At 37.2% G+C, this 16,597-nt stretch overlaps 2 protein-coding genes across 4 annotated transcripts in view; one reads left to right on the forward strand and one right to left on the reverse strand.

Moving 5' to 3' along the window:
- Positions 1–271: 271 nt before the first annotated feature.
- On the reverse strand, positions 272–6,437 carry LOC111865314. Of its 3 annotated transcripts, XM_033751773.1 has the most exons (3): positions 5,974–6,157; positions 3,233–3,652; positions 272–2,044 (listed from the first exon to the last, which is right to left on the reverse strand). In XM_033751773.1, the coding sequence occupies exon 3, from the start codon at positions 2,013–2,015 to the stop codon at positions 495–497; it is 1,521 nt and encodes a 506-aa protein (XP_033607664.1). In that variant the 5' UTR covers positions 2,016–2,044; positions 3,233–3,652; positions 5,974–6,157; the 3' UTR covers positions 272–494. The 3 variants fall into 3 exon arrangements, with proteins under 3 accessions (XP_033607664.1, XP_023708991.1, XP_023708992.1); XM_023853223.2 differs by lacking the exons at positions 3,233–3,652; positions 5,974–6,157 and adding an exon at positions 6,237–6,437; XM_023853224.2 differs by lacking the exon at positions 3,233–3,652.
- A 124-nt stretch (positions 6,438–6,561) lies between these two features.
- The window catches only part of LOC111865310, a 41,258-nt gene continuing 31,222 nt past the window's right edge, over positions 6,562–16,597 (forward strand). Inside the window, exons 1-5 of the mRNA XM_023853218.2 lie at positions 6,562–6,742; positions 8,033–8,206; positions 9,119–9,187; positions 10,349–10,483; positions 14,635–14,828. Of these exons, the coding sequence (XP_023708986.1) occupies positions 6,740–6,742; positions 8,033–8,206; positions 9,119–9,187; positions 10,349–10,483; positions 14,635–14,828 (575 nt within the window). The 5' untranslated portion in view covers positions 6,562–6,739. The remainder of the gene's footprint in view (positions 6,743–8,032; positions 8,207–9,118; positions 9,188–10,348; positions 10,484–14,634; positions 14,829–16,597) is intronic.

Below are 16,597 nucleotides of genomic sequence, written 5' to 3' on the forward strand. Positions count from 1 at the left end.
TGTCGTTTCCACCTTCAAGATGAATGAGTATACCAAGCAAGAAAGCAGCAATAAGAGGTGGCAAGCCTGTTTACTGTTGGTTTCTTACTTGCAATGAAATGGGCAGCATGTTCCTCCAAAACATCAGGCTTTCCCCGGCATTAAAATCCAGATCATGTTCTTCATAATCACTGAAATATACCATGAGTAGCAGAGTAGTATATGTTTTCCAGTCTTCTTCATCCAAAATTCAGACATTTTAAACTGCATCTCAGTATGGAGATAAAGAGGGTTGAGCAAAGAAGCAAATTAGCATTGTTTTTATTATGTATTTACAAAGGTTTATGAAACAATTGGTTAAGTTCTTCAGCACTGGTATAATCATCTTTGTAAAACAGTTTAAAGTATTGGTAAACTTGTTCGGTAACAATAATGGTATATATTATGCTTCAGAATTGACACAACATTCAGGAATGCAAAGTTTGTACATTGAGTTAAATGGTCACATGTAACATCTAACCAAGTGGTTCAGCCTCCACTAAAGTAATTGTCAGATCAAGGTTTTTCTGATGAACCTCATAACGAAGTTCCTTAACTTGCACAGATGTAATGTTGGCACTCTCCACAACAGACATTACTGTTAGTTTGGGGCAGTGTTCAATTAAGTAGCGAATTGTGGCTATGGATATCTGCCTTGTGTGCATGTGAATTTCTTTCAATTCCTGCAGGGGGTTTGTGCTGATAATATTAGCCATAACATCATCTTGGTCCTTCTGGGAGAACATGTCTGTTACAAAGAGTGTTTCCAGGTGTTTGGCTTGCAGCAGACACAGTGGCAAAACTTCTGCTAGGTTCCAATTCCATCCATCCAGGTGTAGACAATGAAGGTTGTGGAAAATATGCTGTGTGTGAAACAGCTTGTAGGTTTCAAGGCTGCTTGACTGATTGACATCTCTCAATGGCTGCTTCAGCTGCAAGTTTCTGAGGCTCAGGCATGTCTGACCAATGAGATGCACTGCCCTCAGAGAGATATAATCTGTACTTTCAACTTGGAGGCTCCTCAGAAAATTTCCCTTCCTTTCCAGTAAACGAGCCATTTCAATGCAGAATGGAAAATGGATGAGTTCAAGAATGGGTACTCTGAGGCTGCTATTGGCCAATGACTCCAGTATCTCTTTGGCAGTGCAGACAGTGGATTGGTTGGGGAAATGCAGACAAAGATGCTGTAGGCTGCAACAGAGTTGTGCTGCTGCCACAATGTTTGTCGGTCTTGGGTGAAAATCACAGAGATGTGTGAGCTGCAGCTGCTGCACATCCTCCATCTGCTCAGAAATCACTAGGCCCATGTCATCATATGTTATGTTCTGGAGGTATGGCAACGACTTTACTAGAGCCCTTATCCCTGCTACAGTCATCATACATCCACCTGAATGGCTACGAAGAATCCTATTCATTGTCACCTTCCTGAGAAGCCTGCAATTGCGCAAGTAAAACAGTCCTACATCTGAAACGAAAAACTTCAACTTGAGCGCATTGAAAGCTTTATCCATCTCATTTGTGGTGTATACCAGTCCCAACTTTGATACAATGTTTATCTCCTCCAGTCTGTGACAGTTTGTTCCTACAGCTTCCAGAATGTCATCTGTACATACGCGATATAAAACCAGCACCACCAAGTTATGCATCTGTATTAGACGTTCAACCAAAAACTCTGAATGAAAGTCAAATTTAGGGTATACTGACCAGGTGCAAACACTGAACTTCCTCATATTCCTATGCATATAGAGTGCTAGAGGGATTCGAAGATCTTGTTTCGTGTGGCTTCCAGCAGTCTCCACTTCAATCAGTTCATCCAGAATCATGCTTGGTATGTTCGACAGGAGGTACTCCTGAAGTATTAGCACCTGCTGTCGACAGTCACTCTTATCGTAATTCCCATAAGTTTTCTCTATGTTTCTACATGAGAGATCCAGTAGTTCTTTGACATGTGTTAAGGTGGCCTGGAAAAGGCTTCTTGGCTGTTTACAGGGAGGCATGATGTCACTGCATGGATGTCACCACCTTTCTGGAAAGTAAATTATCATGCCTAAGAACATATACACACTCTGAATGGTTCTCATGCTACCTCTGACTGCAGAACCTACTGACATCCTGAATTATAAATCCTATTTAAATTGGATCCTAGGTTCTCTGCAGAATGGAAAGTTAAAGTAGCTGTGAATTTAAAAATATGTAATTTGATTTCAAATACACTCTTATAAACTGATGACCAAGTCAGTTTTAGCAAATAATGACAGTCAACAAGTAGCTTTTGGTGGGTTAAACAAGCTTGTAAATAAACAAGTACACTGTAACCAAAGCATTGCCTTTTGTAGGTAAACATATAAGAATAAAAATTATAATCAATGATAAAATAATGGGACAAGCGACAATTTTATTTGGATTACAGTGTCAGCAGGATGGAAAGATTAATACAGAGTTCATAAATTTCCAGAGTTTGGGGGCAGAAATGAGGACATGGAGGTAGCACAATACATGAAGTGCACGGTTATGGCTGTTCCTATCCTGACTGATGTAAACCTGAGTTACCAAAAGATTGGAGAGAGAAAATTGAAGCAACTAAAATGAGTGTAAATGGGGGGGGACAGGAGACCAGAAGTCAGAATGATATCAACATACGGGTTAAAGAAAGTGAAAGAAGGAAGACTTTGAGATTCTGCAATGCAAACCACCAGAAGGAGAGAAGTAGGCAGACCTAGATGAAGGTGTTTTCATAACTCATTTCCCTGATAACAGAACAGGTCCGAGAGACCTCAGCTGTGTGAATAAGGGAAAGGAGAAACTACGCTGTGGATGAAACAGAAGCATTGAGATAACCTGCAAGAAGAAGAGCGCCAGAGTCACCATTATTATTTTTTTTTTTACATGTTGCTTAACTGTTCTCTTTCTTGACAGCCATTAACATTAATGCCTGTGCTATAAAAGAAATTCCTGACAATTTATCGTGGTGGAAATTGCATTCAGAGTTTAACAACTGCTGCATGTGGGCATCGCTCAGTGCCAAGCTTTTTTCAACAGAACCATGTGGTCCACTTTTACTTCACCTGGATTGCTAATGTCTCTGTCTATTTGATTTACTAATGGGCAGTCAGCCATTTTGACTTGCAAGCCAACAGTCAATCTTAGCTATTCTTAGTTATTTAATACTGAATAGTAATTTCAAATGTATTAACTTTTTTAAATGAATATGTACCTAGCAGTTCAAGGACAGCACAATGGTAAGGAATCACTATTCCCACAGATCATGAAATCCTGTCAGTGAACTGTGATTGTTGTTTAAGTTATACACATTTAACAGAAGCCATTTTTATTAAGTGACAGCCATCACTGTCATCATTCTTAGGTCCTTCGAGCATAGGGCATTAACAAAGTGTCGCCATCTCACACGATTCTTCACGAGTTATATAATTTCTCTGCAAGGCTTCCACTCATATTGTTCTCTGTTAACTCCTCTTTAGCCTTTTCTTTTGTCCTTGTGGTTTCCACTCCACAGCTTCCTTCTCAATTGCAATTTCCTTTTGAAGAGTGGCCGATCTATTTCCATTTATGTCTGGTTATCTGTTCTTACTTATGGAGCTCAGCCCTTCTTGAGGAGAAGCCAAATCTGCAGCCACTGAAGAATTTCCCAGCATTTTATGGAACCCAAAGGTTCATTACAATATTCACAAGAGCCCTCCACTGGTCCCTATCCTGAACCAGATCAATCCAACCCATGCCATCCTATCTCTCTAAGATCCATTTTAATACTGTCCACCCACCTACACCTTGGCTTTCCCACCAATATCCTGTATGCATTCCTCTTCCCCCCATTCATGCTACATGCCCTGCCAACCTCATCCTCCTTATCTGTTCAGTTACTTTTATTTCATTTCTCTGTTTCCATAGTTCATCATTTGTTATAACTGGCCATCTCATCTCTAATATACTATGGAGGCATTGATTTACAAAACTTTTTAAATGTTTTACATATATCATGGATGACTTGCCATGTCTCACATCCATGATCGCAGCACTGGGCTCAGTACTTGAAAATGTTCACAATCTCATATCAAATATTTAATTCATATATACAAGGTCCTTTAAAAAGCAGGGTCCAAGGGACCCAGAAAATTTCAACATAAGCTGATGCAGCAGAGGGTTAATGTAAGTACAAAAAGAAAAAATCTTTATTATGATGGATTTGAGGTTACAACCCAGAAGATCATACTCTTCATTTTGTCTTATTTACAAAGAGGTACCAATACTCAGAAGTCACAAGGCAATAATGGTAAAATAAAAGTAAAGGTAAGGTAAAGTTGTCCCTGTGCTTAACTAATTAAGCACTAAGCCGTGAAGGCATATGGGGGAATTATGTATAGATCCACATTTTCTTGACCTCAGCACTAGCTGAAGGTGAGTGGTCAGCTTCATGCCCCAGGGAAAGAGCCCTCGGTACCCATTGGATAGGAAGTTGGGCGGATCCTAGTGCCGGCCTGGATGACGTGTAGTAGAGAAAATTCTTGGCCCCACCGAGACTTGAACTCTGACCCCTTGGTCGTCCAGCCAGTGACTAGTCACTATACCGACTGTGCTAGCCTGGCTCCTAGTTTATTCTGTCTAAAAAAAAATATGGTAAAAAAACTTAAAGCTATCCCTGTAACAGGCCATGGAGGCCCATAGGATTGTGAGACGTTAAGGGTCCCACATTATCTAGACAATCAGCTCACAGTTGGCGGTGAGGTTGTCAGCCTTACGCACCTCCCGCCCTTTACCCCCAAGAAGATTCCTGGTACTCATTTCTGTTAGAGACTGAGTTGACTCCCAGGGCGATAGTGTAGCTGAAAGGTTTAGGTCAATTGAAGAAAATCTACTTTGAGACTCGAACTTGCGAACTTCCCGCTTGTAGCATGTACCTCCATCAACTACGTTACCATGATGATACTTCTATAATCTCTTGACAAAAACATTGACCTTTAATATATCTTAACAGGTAACACAATGTGCTGTGTATCAAACATCATTTTCTCATTTCTTGGTTGCAGTCCCCTTATTTAATTTTTGTCATTAAAAAAAGTGGATATGATACAACTCACGATCATATTTCACCAGGAAAATATGAAGTATTTTCTTCAAGGAAAAGTCAGGCTAACAAAATGATTAGGAGGCAAACCTAAACTGCTGTTGGCCTAGTTATATTTCCAATACATTTCTCTGACAGGAGAATTATTTACACAAACGCATATTATATTACTTTTGGGCTTCTGTCATTTTTAATTTGTTAGTAGTAACACAGTTGTTCATATGAATCACATTTATTTCAAGAGAGAGCATGCTTTAATTTTCTTTTGAAAAATCAGGCAGTGATGAAAAGTTGCAAATTATATAAAAAAAGTGCCTTTGACAGATAACTTTGGAAACGCATCACTAAAAAACTGTACTTAGTGAATTCCTCACTGTACATGGTGTAGTTTCAAACAATAAATATTATTTAACTTAAAAATTTTACTTTGATACAGGTGGTGAATGCACTTAAAATATGGTAACAATACACAGTGGTTTCTAACACATAATATATACTACAAATATAATGAGATTTTGCAAATACAATTATGTATTACATAATATTACATATTTATATCGAAATGACAGCAGTTAACCTCTGTAGTTTATTATATCTCAGTCTTTAATTCCCACTGATACACGAGTCTATATTATATGGTGAATAGAAAACAAGTTCCCTTCTACTGCCAAATATTTTTTATTGGCTTTTCACTTCTCGAAATGTAGTTAGTTAAAGAAATAGCACTACAAGCCCAAAGCCTATTGCAGTACCAACATAAGGATTAATTTTGATATATTATCCATTTATTCAACAATGCCTTAAATTATTCAAATTATGTACCGTCAACATAAGAATCAAACATATGATTATATACTACAGTAACACAATGCCACCTTTCCTTCGCAGGTGCCAAGAACGTTTTTAAGCAGAAAGCAAACTCGTTGAACGTCGACAAGTTGACACGATCATATTTTCTGTAGAGCATTCTCCAGCACGTCAGTTCTAGGAAAACTGTCTATGCAAGTAATTTCATAAGCATATAGCAGTTATTAAAACTTAACCAATTTCATAAGCATATAGCAGTTATTAAAACTTAACCTATCTTTCACTATCTCCGTTTATGACTAATATTATTCACGTGAAATCCACAACTTACAGACATTTCCTTTAGAAAGAGAGGCGTGATTGGAAATTATTGTCATTAACCGCTTACAAACTTCGAACTTTCATTAAGAGACCTCAACCTATTTGACCTATTTGTTATCTTTTCCGTGCCCATCGGAATTCACACTTAAGCTGTATTTTGACATTTAACTTTCAACATTGTCCCCAACACCAGCTACTGAGAAGGTTCGAAACTAAAATTTCGATTTTTCAGCCATCTATGAGTAATGTCACTGAAATATGTTGAGGGAACTAAAACCTCTCCGTCGTACTTCCTGCGCCGGCCGCAGGACAGCACATGTGTCCGCAGACCTGCATGAGCTGCATGAGGCGCGCGAGCGCGAATAAGGAAGCAATTTTTTGGTGTCATTATTATAGCATTCCAGCTGTCGTGTTATTTCTAACATCGGCGTAATTTTTACTTTATTGGCCATACGACACAGAGTATATAGCACCAAAGTAGTTTTATATTTGATACTTACCCCTGGTTTAACAATGGTAATGCGATATTACTATAGTGGGTTTGAATATATAATTTTGGTGGTTTGACAGTACGTAATAGATTCCGTGCTTTCTAGGTATGATATTCAGGGAACGTTGAATGTTGTGCATTCCCGCAATTTCAGTCACAAATATGTGTTTTGTCGAAGTTCGTAATAGTAGTAATAGTAGCATGAGCAGGCTGACACTGTAGGTTCTCGGCACTGAAAGCGTCGTTAATTCTAATAAAAAAGCAGCAGCTGCAGAAATTTGTAAGGTCAAATATATTAATAACAGTGAGCATGTACCATGAGAAAATCGTCAGTATAAAGTAATGGGTTAATATTATGAAAACAAATTATGAAACAAAACAAAGTAATGGGTTAAAATTACTCATTTAAATCTTGATACTGGTAGTTAATTGTTCATGCCTTCTTAAATATTAGAATGTGCTAAGCAATCTGAGAAATTGATGAATTGTTGCCAACATTTGGGTACTGATCTAAGTTTATATAAGAACATGGCTACTTCCCTCTCCAGTTAACATGTTAAAGCCAGGATGATAGGTGTTTCACTTTGCCAGTATACACCAGCGAAATTTGGAACTGAGGGAAATTGTCATTGTATTGATCGATTAGGTTAGTATGGGAATGTGGTTTTGTTTAGTGCGTTTACATTATTAGGGTTTATGTCACTGACTTTTTCATTGATTAGTACTGTCAGTCTCATGTCATGTGTAATGGTGAAGTTCATAGTTACCAGTTAATTAGGTTTTGGGATAGTTCTGTGCCTAGTTTCTTCCCTTGTACTGGTATATCATAACTGGGGGATGGATGCTTTAATGCTTTATAATGTTTTAACCCAAGAAGGGGATGAGGCAGTTCACATAAAATAAAATATATTATTATTAGTCTGACTTTTGTTATAATTTTATTTTTAGGACCAGATTTATTATATAGTTCATTTTTGTTTGTCCTGTCATTAGGAAGCTGTGCGTATAAACTCCAAACATAATAGTTTCATTGCAGAAGTGTAAGGTGAGTTTTAATGCTCATGAGGACATGTGAGGCATACATGTATGCACACATGCCCCAAGGCATGTTCTGGGAAGAAAAAACCAATTTTATTACTTATTGCATATCAAACAGATATAATTAAAAAACTATAACATTTGAGACCTCAGTGGAGTACCTCAATTTATTAGTGTTAAGTTGTATAAGGTAAATGTATTAACGTTAGTTTTAAAATGTGACAGTTTCTATATAGATCTGTTTGCTAATTTGGTTATTTATTTGTGTGTCTTTATAGGCAGAGAAACCAGCAATGTTGTGTAATAATGCAGCATTTGACAGTTTAAAATCATCAGATTTTGCTGAAGATGATCAGGCATTTGTGAACACCATTCTTAATGGTAGTTTTGCTATAAGTCCAGATATTATACAGTCACTAAGGAAGATTTTGGAGAAGACTACTCTAGCTTCAGTAAGTATCTCTATCTTTAGTACCTTCATGGCATGATGCCACAAGAATTCCTTCATTTCTGTTGCTCTGTGCTGACAAAAGCTGAAAAGAATGAAAAGGTGCGGATTTCACTCTTGAACACTAAGTAAATTTTGAATATAATAATACAAATGCCGTCGTGAATGCAGCAATTTATTTGGTTGTAATTCTTTGTCTTTTCTTCCTCTACACCGCATGTTTCAGCCGTAACTGGCCATCATCAGGTGTATTTTTCACTACGTAGCTGTCACACTGCACACAATCCAAAATCTAAAACACCAGCCTGTCAGTTTTGTTTAAAATCTCGCCAACATACGCTCGTCAATTTGATTTTAGAATTCCAGTTTTAAAATACACATGATGATGGCCAGTTACGGCTGAAACATGCGGTGTAGAGGAAGAAAAGACAAAGAACTACAACCAAATAAATTGTTGCATTCACAACGGCATTTGTATTATTACATATAGAAGTGTATAGTGCAACAGGATACTTAAATATTATGTAGTAAATTTTTAACATGATGCAGCACCTAAGTTTTATAAATAGCTCATGATTAGAATGTAACATTTTCAGTACTAATACAGAGAAAGTATAAATGGAATGTGTAAAGCTCCTAAATTTACATTATTGGCAATATATTCAGAATTTAATTACATATTCTTGTAAGGTTTTTTCATTACATCCCCTCTCCATTTAATGTGTGCTGCTCTCTATTCCACCAAAATGCACAGTAAATGAAAGGCGCTTGTCTGAAACCAGTTTTGTCTTACTTTGCATGAGTTGTTGATAAATAACAAATGCTTACTTATGGACTTTAGGTTTGTAGAATACATATCAATACGAATTCATTTAGTTTTGCCTTTGTAATTGCTTTTATCTTTTTTGCCTTACAGAATTCTGTTGTTGGTGTGAAAGGTGTTACTTGTGTTATGAACTGTCTGCTCCACATTTGTGAAGAGGATGTAAGTCTGTTTTATTACATTTTCAACATTCTAATTTGGTTCTAAATAATGAATACTGATGGAAAATGTTTTAATTGATAGACTGAAGTTAGCAGCCAGAAAATTTTAATGAGGTAGTAGGAGGTATAAAAATGGGGTGAGTACACATTAATATACCTAATCTCAGTTCCTAGTTCTGGCTTCCCACAGGCATACATTTTGACCAACATTTAAAGAACGTTCAGAATGTTGACAAATGTAGAGTAAAATATGAGTTTAGGAACTTGTATTTGAAGGATGATTTCTATGTTTCTTTCTAGTACTTCAGCAGTTCAACAGATCTTCATATTTGGTGTATATATCTGTTTATATCCTCTAATTCCAACGGTTTAAGGATTACATATATTTTCCACAAAGACAATTATGTTGTAAGTTGTTGTAATAATGATATTAAATTTGGTTCATATACATAGAGTATGACCTAAAATAGTATCACATATGTCAGCTGTGCCATGAGGGGAGCAGTAAGTCATCTGTCATATATGCAGTTATGCATGATTAGAGTAATAAACACATAAAATCACTCGCATAGTTTCAAATGAATATAGTAAGTTGAAGGGAACAGAAAGGAACACAAATGATGTAGGCAAAGTTTATTAAATCAGAAGTTGGAGCAATGCTGCCCACTCTACATGCATAAGGAACTAATCAGAACTACATTGCCAGTTTTGCTTATGTCTGTCTTCAGTATGAAAATGACTGCTGTAATTCACTTAGTGGGGGGTTGAGTCCAGCTGGGTCCACCTGGCATGGCAGCCACTGATTGGCCTATTGTACCTGCTCCGGGTGATTATGATGATGGAAAATTTGATGGAATGAAGATTGGCAGGGGATACCGAAGTACTCGGAAAAAACTAGCCCCAGTGCCATTTTGTCCACCACAAATCCCATTTGATCGAACCCGGAGTGCCACGGTGTGAATGACTGCTGTAAGTGATAATAGGAATAATCTCATAGATTCTGACCTTGGGCAGTGTGAATATACATATAGATGACAGCTTTTTCCATCAAAGAACTTTATAAACATGTATTTTTACCAGAATGAATGACCATTTCCTGTATGAATAGCAGAGAATTAAAGAGGCATGCATAATTGATTGTAATAAATGTTTCTTGTTTTAGAATCGCTGTAATTGGGAAGATCTGCATTTTGAGTTTGTGAAGTTGCTGAGACTTTGTTTAAATTTTATTGCTGCTGTAACCAGCAGTAGTGATATATATCAGCCTTTGTCCTCCAACATTATGAATTTGATAAGTGTAAGTGTTCTTTATTTTTATTGAAATTACTGCATAAAGTAATGATTTATGGATTTGTCATAGGTAGTAGACACATATTGCAAAGTCTCTGCCATACCAGGAAGCATTACTGGAAAATTTGTTTTCCAGAAATCTTTGCTGTCATCACATTTCTCTGAATGTCCTCAGGTGGTTTAAAATTGGACCCTTTCAAGATGTTTAATGTCAGAAACATGAAGTCACATAGAACCAGATTAGATCAGTTCAATGGATATTCCCAAATTTGTATTTGATTTCTGGCCAAAAATACATAATTTTTCATTACAGTACATTGAAAATGGCCATTAGTTACCTTTATCAAAAGATAAAGAGTATCCTCTAAGTTGCTGGCTGAGAAATGTGTGTGCTTTTGCTAGAAGCGCAGGTTTGTATGGAACTGAAAAAGACATGCTGAAAATATGTTATAAAATGGCATGTATGTGGTCTGAAAATAAAGTTTGTGAACTCATCGCAGTAAAAGTGCTACATACCTCATTGGTGAATATCACTGTGGTTGCCTTCAAAGTACTCCCCTTGGGAAGCTATGCACCAATGCCAACACCTAGTCCACCCTTCAGAACAATTTTGGAACTGATTTCATGGAATGGCCTTCAGAGCTGCATGGCGTATTACTCCTGATGTCATCACTGTCACAGTGTCATCAAAATGCCTTACTTTCAGTATTTCCTTTATCTTTTGGATCAGAAAAAAGTCATTGGGAGCTAGATCTGGTGAATAAAGAGGATGTTCCAACACAGTTATTTGTTTACTAATTAAATCTCCCTCACATTCAGTGTCATGTGAGCAGGTCCTTTGGGATCATTTTTGCACACACCTTCCTCATGTCTGCACACAATCTTCAGTTAAGATTTTCCTGTTTCTCTGTTGATATCCGCTTGCTCTGCTATGCTCCTGACAGTCAGCTGATGATTATCATGCACAATTTGATGAACTTTTGCAATGTTTTCGTCACTTCTGCTCGTTGCTGGGCTCCTGATCTCTCTTCATCAGTGAGACTTTCTCTTCTCTTAGAAAAACGTGTCACCCACTTTTAAACTGCTGTTTTCTTCCTAACAGGATCCCTGTAAACTTGCACTAACATATCTCTGATTTTGCTTCCACTCTTGCCAAGTTTAACAGGAAATTTAATGTTCATTCCAACATTCTTGTCCCAGCACACCAAAACACACAGACAATAATAGACACCACTCAGAAAGAGACTTCCATAGAACAACAACATAACTGTGAACCCCTGATATGCCAATGTCATGAAACCATACTGAGGTTTCTGTTCACTGCTGCCATGGCAAGCACATGGTGGTGAGTTTGCGAACTTTATTGTCAGACCTCGTATATCAGATGGGCTATGCAGATGGTAGGTGTTGTCCCAACAGTTACACTTGTGAATTAGCAACAGATAGTAACTGAGGTTGAGTTGTTTGTCAGAAAAGAAACTAAATGCATTCATGTATGTTGTGCCTAGAGGTTTTAAATGTTCAGAAATGTGTCAGATATACCTGAAGTGTGTTGAAGAATCACTGTGAAGAATTGTAATGGAGCGTGTAGTATTGTTATAGCTAGCTTGTATTTATTTTTATTTCCTTATTGGTGGTTTGTAACCAATCATTTTTTTTAGAAATTTACGTGATTATTAACATGTTATTAATACAGAAGGGGTCACACGGTAGCGTAGTTGGTTGGGGCACTAAGCTACAAGCCGGAAGGTCGTGGGATTGAATCTCGATGAGGTCATTGGATTTTTTCAATTTACCTAATCCTTTCAGCCACACTATGGCCCTGGGGTCTGCTCAGCCTCTAACAGAAATTAGTACCAGGAATATTCTTGGAATGTTCTTGGGGCTAAAGGGCAGCCAGTGCATAAGGCTGACAACCTCACTGCCATCTCTGAGCCGATTGTTTAGAAAATATGGGAACGTCAACATCTCACAACCCTATGGGCCTCCATGGCCTGTTACAGGGATAGCTTTATTTTTTTACCTTTTGTATTTTATTTTCANTTTTGTCAGGCAACTTACTATGCAATTCTATCCCCATATTTACCACACTCTTTTTAAATAATGTAGTTCTACAGAACTGAACATGAAAATCCTTGTTTATTCTTGTATTATAACTATGAATATTTATATTCTGGATCAAATCTGCTTTGTGCTTTTTTATGTAACACAACACCTCTAAGATATACAACGAAGTAACCGTAAGGATGCCATAATCTTTAAAAATTTGCCTGCATGAGTCTCGTTTACCAAGTCCACTAATTATTCGCAGCACCCTCTTCTGCATTCTAAATACCTTTATACTATCACCTTCACACCCCCAAAATATTATGCCATATCTCAATAATGATTGAAACTTTGCAAAATAAATGCTTCTTAACATATTTGGACTCAAAACTCCTCTTAGTGATTTAATTATGTAGGATGTTTTACTAAGTTTTGAACATAATGACTGGATGTGGGTACTCCATTTAAGGTTTTCTGTAATATCTATACCTAAAAATCTCAGTTCTGATGAATAAGCAATTTCCAAGTTGTTATAACATACCCGTGGTCTAACTACAAACCTACATTTACTAAGATGGAATGACATAGCAACTGTTTTTTTAATATTTATTAAGAGGTTATTTACCTGAAACCATGTTTCGAGCTATTTCATGATCTTATTTATTTTCTGTTGCGCTATGCCTTCCTCTTTATCAATAACAATAACTTTATTAATACAAAATAAATTATTTTCTGCTTGTTATTTGTACATTGTGTCTGATGAGAATGCTCGTGTTTTCTCCTATTAATGATACATATTGCATAAAGTCTAGTTTTCGTAATGTTACAGAAAATATAGTGAGATATGTTAATTGTACGTGGTTATCAGGAAACTGGATTTTTTGACATCACACCATGCTGTCAACAACATGAGCATGATTACTTTGAGAACTAAGGGGGAGCAACAGTAAGGCAATTTTATATGGACGTTTTGTGTAAGACTGGATTCTGAAAAAATACCAACTTTTTTTAAGAATGGTAGTATGGTAAATTGAAAACAGCAAGATAGCATACACAGAAAATCCATGTTTATATTTTCATTACATGCCAGTTTCTTATGAAACATGTATGTAGCTGTGATGGAGAATTTTGTAAATTAATAGGTTATAAATATATTTAAAACCATGTACAGAATTTCTTGCTTGTACTGAAAATGTTTATTTGCAATGGCACAGGCCTGTCTACTGTCAGGTACTGAAAATCGATAGAGGCAGAGGCTTTGCATGGAGGTATTTCACTGAGTTGCTTTATTGCCATATTAGTCCATACTTAATGCTGCTCCAAATGTAATGAGCACCCCAGTTTTGAAAGCTTAAATTGAATAAGAAACAAATGCTGCACACAATTTTTGCAAAATTAATTGGTAAGGTAAAAGGTAAAGCTGTCCTTGTAACATGCCGTGGAGGCCCATAGGGTTGTGAAATGTGAAGGCTCCCACATTTTCTAGACAGTCGGCTTACAGATGGTGGTGAGGTTGTCTGTCATATGCGCTGGCCGCCCTTTAGCCCCAGGAAGATTCTTGGTACGCATTTCCGTTCGAGTCTGTGTTGGCCACAGGACCATAATGCAACTGGAAGTACTAGGTCAGTTGAAAAATCTAGTTACCTCTCTGCGAATCGAAGCAGTATCCTTCCTGCTTGTAGCATAATGAAAATTAATTGAGTAGTTTCTAAGTATGCCAAACAGCTGTCAGTTTTAAGAGTACTATCTTCTGGGATATAACACTGTAGTCCGTTGAAAGTCAATTGAAGTTTCAGAGGAGCATATCACATCCATCCTTCAGATGCATAACCACTGCTGTGAGAGCCTCAAATCCTACAAATATCAGTTTATTAAAGCAGGTCTGAAAATCTTTCTTTGAATTTATTTTAATTATGTGAATTTGAACATGTTAGAATGTAATGTGCATTCAGTTTTGCAGGAGCAGTTTGTAAGAAAAGAGTGCGTTCAATTAAACAGGATCATTTTTAAGTTCCAAAATCTGCTCTCTACTGAGAAAATTATGTAGTGGAAAGTAGGTATAATTAGTGCCTCCTTTGACTGGTTGTGCTCTATGTGTTTTGTATATGGCAGATTTCCTCTGAGAAGCACACTCTTGTGAAGAACTCAATAGTGAAGGTACTCTCACGGCCTGTAATAGGTCTTGTACTAAGCAAGAATATTTCTGTACTTGAACGCAGAAATGTTACAAAATCATTTAATCACATACTCTCTCAGTCAAGCCGATTCATAAGGGAAGAGACTGTGGAAGTTATTCATGGTCAGCTGTAAGTACTTTGTTCAGCCTCAATATATTCATATTAGTGATAGTGGTAGATGATGTAATAAATAAATATGAGACACCTTTTTATTTGTTACATAAATTATCTAATGAGGTTTTATTAGATGTGTCATGTGTGCTGTAGTCAAAACACTGTTATACTACATGGAGTAAAGTCGTTCTTGAGAATCTGATTGTCACTTAGCTGGTCAAGAAATTGCCTGTCTTTTATGGGACCCAGTGTTTTATTATTGTCCTCATAAGAGTTTGTCCTGAGGCAGATGAATCTAGTTCCCACCCTTATCCCATGTTTTTGTAACATGTAGTTCAACACTTTCACACCATCTGTGCATGGGTCCCTGAAGTAGTATCATCTCTTAAGTTGTTCAGACTAAAATTCTGTACTCACTTCTCATCTTCCAATGTGTGCTAAATTTTCTGCCTATCTCATTATTGTTCATTTGACCATTCTTATATTTTTTAATTGTGCAAATTACGAGGCTCATTGTTATGAAATTTCACGATCATCATGTTACTTCATATCTCATAGGTATGTATGATCTCAAACAGTTAAAGTACTCGTATAGGCTGAGAGGGAAAGTTTCCTGTCTGGGGGGAATTCAGATTTTGTTACCAAAGAGTATATTTTAGGCAGTCTTGAATGCAAAATGTATCAGACCCCATGTCTGCATATATCTGGTATTTATATTTATAGAGTAGATGGATGAGAATAATCAGACTGTGGTCTGTGGACATCCATAACTCTTCAGACAAACTTAATTACCTCACAAAGGGTTTTCATATATCAAGAATTTCCATAAAAGCTTAAGTTAACACTACTAAAGAAGTCTAAAATGGGACCCAGTTTTAAAAATATTTTCAGTACTACCTTAAATCATTTACACTTTGACTTCGGCGGCTGTGTAGTTCCCTTATATAGTTGCAGTGTCTGCCTGTTACGTAGCAACGCTGTTGGGAGTTGTTTACGGGTATGTAGCAATTGCAGCGTTGTGTGTTCCGTCACCGCGGAGAGAGGGGCGGGGTGTTAACTTGCCTAGTACCATAGTAACGACAGTGCTACGATGCCGCCACGTACCGCTGGGGGGGGGGGGGTGCCCTCCATTGTGCAACATGTCACAATATTATAAATAATTATGCTATGTAAAACATTTACTATTCTAGTGACAATATTGTAGGTATGCAGAAAGCATGTTGGGGTTATGGTAGCTGTAGGCTTGTATTCAGGAGCTACCCAGCTTGAATCAGCTTCACTTGTGTGTGTCTTTTCACCCTCATGAGGCCATACTAATGTAGTACCTTGAAATAAGTCATGACCACCACTTTTCAAATCCTGACCTATCAGCATCACTGTCACCTTAACCTTTAATGTCTGAAGTGCCCCAATCGGCCAGTGTTGAGTATGGTCGTCGTGGCCAAAGTACCCTGTTTTGGCCAGTCTGGCATTTAAACTCCGCTAGTAGAAGCGCATGCACAGTCCTTAGTATTTATTTCTATATGTAGTAATTACAAGACAGACATGAGTAAACCCTAATAGAGGAATTAAAATGATACCTAAGTGAACAACAGCAAAAAAGACTATACGTATGAATTATGCCCAAACTTATTCACGAGCCAGTACTTTTATTGCAGATTCTGCAGATTAATGTGTTAAAAATATATAGTAAAATGTGGTGTGCATACCTCTTTTGTTGTTATCTGCTTGATGTATATATAGGTTGAAATGAAACTACAGTATTCAATTTTACTATGAACGCA

This window comes from Cryptotermes secundus, unplaced genomic scaffold (assembly GCF_002891405.2).
Source record: "Cryptotermes secundus unplaced genomic scaffold, Csec_1.0 scaffold3651, whole genome shotgun sequence".
Lineage (NCBI taxonomy): Eukaryota > Metazoa > Arthropoda > Insecta > Blattodea > Kalotermitidae > Cryptotermes > Cryptotermes secundus.

Excerpts from the sequence above, each read along its gene's own strand:
- LOC111865314 (XM_023853223.2), bottom strand. The coding sequence starts at position 2,015 with ATGCCTCCCTGTAAACAGCCAAGAAGCCTTTTCCAGGCCACCTTAACA.